Genomic DNA, 6,492 nt, shown 5'->3' with positions numbered 1-6,492 from the left:
AGAGGGTTGCTCTGGAAGGAAAAGGTTGCGAAAGGCTGCTATAGACTGTATGAGGGACATTGAACCTCGGTTATATTAGAGGGTTGCTCTGGAAGTAAAAGGTTGCGAAAGCCTGCTATAGACTGTATGAGGGACTGTATGAGGGACATTGAACCTCCGTAATATTAGAGGGTTGCTCTGGAAGGAAAAGGTTGCGAAAGGCTGCTATAGACTGTATGAGGGACTGTATGAGGGACATTGAACCTCCGTTATATTAGAGGGTTGCTCTGGAAGAAATAGGTTGTGAAAGGCTGCTATGGACTGTATTAGAGACATTGAACCTCCAGGGATCTTGGGACATCTCACCACAGGCCACCCGGAGAGATGGGCGAAAGAAAGATGAAACATCAGTGGGCCAACCTTGTGAGACATCTGTGTACTTAGCAGCACTTAGCGAGGATGTATTGGCTTAATCATAACCACCACTGCTGCGACTCCAGCCACAGATGACACAAAGCATGGTACAGCAATGAAGAAAAAGCAAAAACCAGCACAGATTCCTAAATCGAAACAACATAACGCTTTGTTGCAAGCAAGAAGGAAACCAAAGAAGGAAATATTTGTTTAATGGGATTTAAAAGGAACACGTCCGAGAAAAAAAAGTTTGTATCTTTCTTTCCCTTGAACATTTTCTGACCAGCTCTGGCAATGAAGGCGAGCAAATTGCCGCTTTCTCATTAAAATGCAAATTATCCTGACCACTTCAAACACAAAACACCAGGGTAACATTACTGCCACGGGCAGCCATGACTGGGTGAACACTTACCATTCAGTCCATTAGGAATACTCCTGTGGTGGGATATGGTGGAAAGGTCATCTGCAGATCTCCTGATGGTCCCAGACTTGGTGTTCTCCACCGGTTTATGGTGATGGTGGTGGTGGTGGTGGTCAGGGCTCCCTGCGCTGCCTGTGCTGGAGGTGCTGCTGCCATCGCCTACATCCCTGGTACTAGAACCCCCGTTGAGGTTGGTGAGGCTGGTCTGGCTGTCGATTGAACTCCTGGAACCAGCTCCATTCCTTTCCTCGTCCAGCATGAGGACTATCTCCTTCAGCTCCAGGTTGTCCCTCAGGAGAGCCTCCTGCTTGGCCTCTAGCTCCTTTAGCTTCTGCTGATAAGCTCCCACCTCCTTCCATATTACACTAGCCGTGTGCCGGCCAAACCTCTGCCATTCCCTGGACAGCTTCTTGCCCTTCTGCCTGTCGTCGTCCAGGAAGCAGCAGAGTTCCCTGAGCTCCTGGTTGTCATCCTGAAGTTTCTGGTTGACCTCCTTCAAGCCCCTGATCTCATGCAGGTGAAGCTGCAGCCTCCTGTTCACATCCTTCATCAGATTGCCATGCTCCACCATCAAGTTCATCTTCTCGGTCTCCACTTTCCTCAGCTTCTTGATGAGGTCCTCCTTGCTCCACCTCAGCAGCTCCTCATCCGAGATCATGTTGAGCTCCTCCGCAGACCCTCCTTGGGCATGCTTGGCCATGGCAGGTGGTTAAAAATAAATAAATATAGGTATGCACAGCAAGGGTTGCCAATCAAGATCAAAGTCCCCTTCTGCCAACTAGCATCACTGTGCTGCTATACAACATATGCAATGCACAGCCAAGGTCCAGAGGTCTCATTCATTTCTGGTTGCAACTTCTGTGCAGAGGGACGAAGAGTCTTCAAGGGATGTTACCCCCTAAAAAACATTTACTCCAAGGGGTTGTTTTCCTGTGTCATGGAAACAGAAGTCCCCTCTGTGTGGAGATATAATCCTTTAGCTCAGCCCAGGCTCCGATCTCTCAGCTCTGCTGTCTCCAGCTCATCTGAATCCACCCTCCCAGTCCTGCCCAGCCTCCAGAGCTGCCAGCTTTTTTTTTTTTTTTCCTCCTGGATCAAACAAGCTTTATTGACAATCACCTGGCGCACAGCCCAAACTAGGTCAACGTTCTACTCCAATTGAAAAATAACAGAGTGGCACGAGGCTGCACCGATCTCTGACTTTCCTGAGCCTGGAGCTGTGTACACTCCGCTCTCTTCGCAGTATTTTCCTATTGCCCTGTAGCCGAGTTATTTGTTTTGGATACATTGTGCAAAACGAATCAACATATCAAAGAAAAAAGTAAAAGCCGCCCTCCTTGATTGATTATTGTGGTCATAATGTAAACGTTAAAGGCTAACTCCACCTTTTGCAAAAACAAAATTATAAAAAAAACGAAACCGCATTAATTTATTAATTGTTTGCATTGGAGCCCGCAAAGCATTGCCAGTGCGATCCGTGGATGGTGGGTGCAACGCACGGGCTCCTGCAGACTATTTCTCCCATTCTCAGGCCTGTACAGAGGTACGGGACGTTTGGTAGTTATTAGGGCTTGTTCACACCAATTGCAGACCAGATCTGCATGAGTTTCTGCACACGTAGTGCAGTGTGTTATACTGCGTCTTTTGCCGCGTTTTTTATGCGTTCCCATTGGACGCAGTTTTGATCCGTTCTGTAACTGCTCCGCTCCTGGAATGCGCTTGGTGTGAACTAGCCCTTAATGGACATGCGGCTTTAATATTTTTGGACCAGCACATTATATGACAACAAATGCGGCTGTAATATTTCTGGACCAGCACATTATATGAGAAGATATGCGGCTGTAATATTTCTGGACCAGCACATTATGTGAGAAGATATGCGGCTGTAATATTTCTGGACCTGCACATTATATGACAACAAATACGGCTGTAATATTTCTGGACCTGCACATTATATGACAACAAATGCGGCTGTAATATTTTTTGGACTCACATATGTGCAGTAGCCGGTGAGATTTCTGGACTTGCTGAGCCGATCAGCTGCTGACGACTTTCACATGCCCCCGGAAGTCCAGAAATCTAACAGGTCCAGACAATTTGCAGAACACCGGCTCTGTTTGGGTATTCCGATAGTGGCTGGCGGCGGCTGACAGCATACAATGACGGGGTTTCCTCGATGGACACGCTCGTCGTGTTGATGGAGGAATCTGCTCTATTTTTTTTGTTCAGCCTGCGGGTTGATCGAGGAAAGTAGAGCCGTGTATGGCCAGCCTTAAATATTGAACGATGAAGCGCACACAGAACCGATTGAAAATACAATCCATCAGAAGTGATCTATCAGTAAAACAATATTTTCATTGATCTGCTTTACAATTGGCTATCTGAGTCACATGCAGAAATGTGTTTGATTGATCAGAAATCAATAATCAATCAATAAAATTCGACCAAAGCCGATCAATTGAAAGCTCACTTCATTGATGGGATGGAGGGTTTGAGGTTCCTGACTCTGATTTCTTTTGATCATTTTAGTCGCATTGAATGATTATATTGATACACGTTTGGCCACCTTAACAGAGGTTTAATTAACCCCTTACCCTTCTCCTGGACTGAAATGGCTTCCTCTGATTTCACTGCACACTGCGAGCTTCTCACAACGTGCATTAGAAGCTGCAGCAAGTCAGATAGAGCCCGCCTCATTTCCTGGCTGGAGGATGTCCAGCATAATCTAGCTCTTTCCTCCACAGTGTGCCTGTCCCTTTTATTAATTGGATATCAGTTCTTTCAACCATGAGGGATCAGTAGGACATGTGGGCATTATCTAGGGCACTTTGCACGCAGATGCAGTCTGCTAGGAATGCCCACGCAGTCAGATTGGCACCCACCCATCAAGGCATTTTGAGATTTGCATAACTCCTCTCTCCTAAGCAGTGGCCTGGCTCTTGGAAGGAGTTTTACATATCTCAAAATTCCTTAAAGGAGAACTATGGGGTTAAGGCTTTTCCCCATAGTTCTCCTTTCAGGAAGCTATGTACAGCACCCTGCCGCCACCCTTGCCGCCCATAGCAACCAAAAGATTATTATATGAGAATTATTTTAAGGGTTCCTCGAGAGTGGAAAGGCTGATAAAGGTTGTTCTCACCCTTCTGCACTCCCTACCCTTCCAAAATTTTGGCTTTGGATACATTTTAAATCTTTTGTATCTAGCGGATATAGATGATGATGATGATGATGATGATTATGATTCGGTGAGAGATTTTTAATATGTTGCAATATTTTTATATATTGTTGTACATTGAGAGTTTTATTTCTATACACCGAGGTGGTGAGAGCTCAGAGTTCATCAGGACCTGGACCTTTGTGATGGGAGGCTGGGAATGAAGCGTACATTCCTGCAGTCTCTGGAGTGAATGGGGGGCTCAGGGGTCATTTGATGAGTCCTTTGTAAAGTCTGCATTCATTTCCATGGGGGGTGGTCCTGCCTCTCATCCCCCCATGGTGTAGATAACACTAAGCCGCTTTCATTCCAGCATGCAGGCCCCTTCGCTGGTCTTGGAACCACCTGGGTTTTCTCCTCTGAAGTTTAAAGGCGTTTAAACCTATTGCAAACACTTCTTGGTCAGGCGCTGCAGTTATCATCGCCGGGGGGGATTCCCACTTTGATAATGAAATCGTTTTAAAAATTCATCTCTGCATGAAGAGATCCCCCGACATGGGGGAGATATCACAGGTTTATAAGATGACTTTCCCCATATATAAGTCATTCATACACATTTCTTGGAGCTGAACTCCAGGCAAGCGGATGAATACACAGACAGAATACAAATGTGGGAGTTGTTTTATCTGCCAAAAGGAGTTGTATTGCCGCCCATGCTGCAGTGGCGTCAATAGGGGGGTGCGGGGGGTGCGGCCCGCACCCGGTGACACCAAAATGACTGACAGTCATTTTAGTGTCACCCCCTCTGAAAAGTTGCGCACTCGGTCATGGACAGAGAGCCTGACAGTTGCACGAGAGAGGAGGTGACCCGGCGGTTGTGTTCCAGTGCTCATGTGCTAAAAAGGAACATGCAGATAGGAGGAGAGAACAGTGACAGAGGAAGGAGTATATAGATCTTCTGCTTCCCTATTCACTGCACAATCTCAGGCCAAGGGTGAACGTCCCCTCCTCTCCGTGCCAGCGTCCATCACCAAGATGGCCGCAGGCAGGTATCACCAAGATGGCCACGCATGTGCATGATGACATCGCAGTGGGGTGTGACCCGCTCCAGATGACACCCGACCTCTGGACGCCCCTGCCATGCTGTCCTGAGATGTACATGGCTCTGCCACACAGCCCGGCCCTGTATGTTAGGGCGGGAGACCTGTTTTTTTTTCTCTGCTGTAGTAAACTAAAATGGAGAAGTCTTGCCGCACCCCTGGCCTGTGATTGTGCAGTGAATAGGGAAGCAGAAGACTCATATACTCCTCCCTCTGTATGTTCCTCTTTAGCACATGAGTACTGAAGCAGAACCAATTGTCTCCTTGTGCTGCTTCTCTCTCTGAGCTCTGCTGTACAGGGACGGCAAAGGGTGATACCACATCGTATTCAGGCCCTAACATGGCTTCCATTCGCACATACATGTAACAATGTATTGATGAATAAAGCATTGCATTCATTTGTGTCTTTTATATTTGACCGTTCAGCTTTAAAGAGATTATTTCACTTTGTCCTTTCAGGTGAGTGTTTGGAGTTGACAATTGGTCACTTGGGCCTAAACACTACATCCTGGGAGGAGTTCAACTGTGCCCCCGTACCTGAAAAGCGGTATTTGCTATGGCCGCTATGACGCAGCAGGAGAGCATGCACAATTTTTTTGCGAATGCACCGCACTGGAACGCAGGGCATTTTATTACCACGTGTTCCTGCGCAGTTAATCGTACTGCAGACGGGTGGGAGCGTGCCTGCAGTGCCATTGCTCCTGTCCCATAACGCAAGGCGACTTTATGTATGCAATCCCTTGCATTCCGGGCACGGGACATTGCGGTAGATGCACAGGCTGGTGGAAACAAGCTCTCAATGTGAGCATAGATGGGTAGGGGGCAGGACTAGTAAAAGACGTCGTCATTTTGCCCATCCATCTCTGTAAGTTTGCCATAGATGGCGCAAAATTTACAGCATCACTTGCAATTATTGGGTCATGTTGGAACACACAGAGAGGTAAGTGCCTCTGATTCATTATTATGCAATGAGTAAATCCTTCCTATGAGTGGGGCCAATCCCCTGGTGGAGCAGAGAAAAGGAGCAGAGTACCTTTTCTACGCCAATGTCATCGCTGGGTAAGGGTAATAATGGCTGCTGGTGCAAAAACAACTCATTGGAGGGAATTGGTTGGCGAGTTATATGTCTGCCTGCTACCACCATTATACATTATACCCTGCGACCGCCATTATACCTTATACCCCTCGACCACCATTATATAATCTACCCCTCGACCACCACTATACCTTATACCCTGAGACCACCATTATACACTGCGACCACCACATTATACCCTGCGACCACCATTATACACTGCGACCACCACTATACATTATACCCTGCGACCTCCACTATACATTATACCCCTCGACCACCACTATACCTTATATCCTGCGACCACCATTATACACTGCGACCACCACTATACATTATACCCTGCAAC

General features: G+C 47.1%; 1 protein-coding gene across 1 annotated transcript; it reads right to left on the bottom strand.

Annotated features, from left to right (window-relative positions):
• Positions 1-767: 767 nt before the first annotated feature.
• Positions 768-1,706, bottom strand: LOC108795065 (coiled-coil domain-containing protein 85C-like). Its single transcript, XM_018566246.1, has one exon. The coding sequence runs from the start codon at positions 1,512-1,514 to the stop codon at positions 768-770; it is 747 nt and encodes a 248-aa protein (XP_018421748.1). The 5' UTR covers positions 1,515-1,706.
• Positions 1,707-6,492: the final 4,786 nt, after the last annotated feature.

The sequence above is a fragment of the Nanorana parkeri genome, unplaced genomic scaffold (genome assembly GCF_000935625.1).
Source record: "Nanorana parkeri isolate BGI_ZX_2015 unplaced genomic scaffold, ASM93562v1 scaffold928, whole genome shotgun sequence".
Lineage (NCBI taxonomy): Eukaryota > Metazoa > Chordata > Amphibia > Anura > Dicroglossidae > Nanorana > Nanorana parkeri.
This window is presented reverse-complemented; position numbering and strand designations above follow the sequence as displayed.

Bases quoted from the DNA above. Each gene is read 5' to 3' on its own strand.
- LOC108795065 (XM_018566246.1), bottom strand. From the start codon at position 1,514: ATGGCCAAGCATGCCCAAGGAGGGTCTGCGGAGGAGCTCAACATGATC.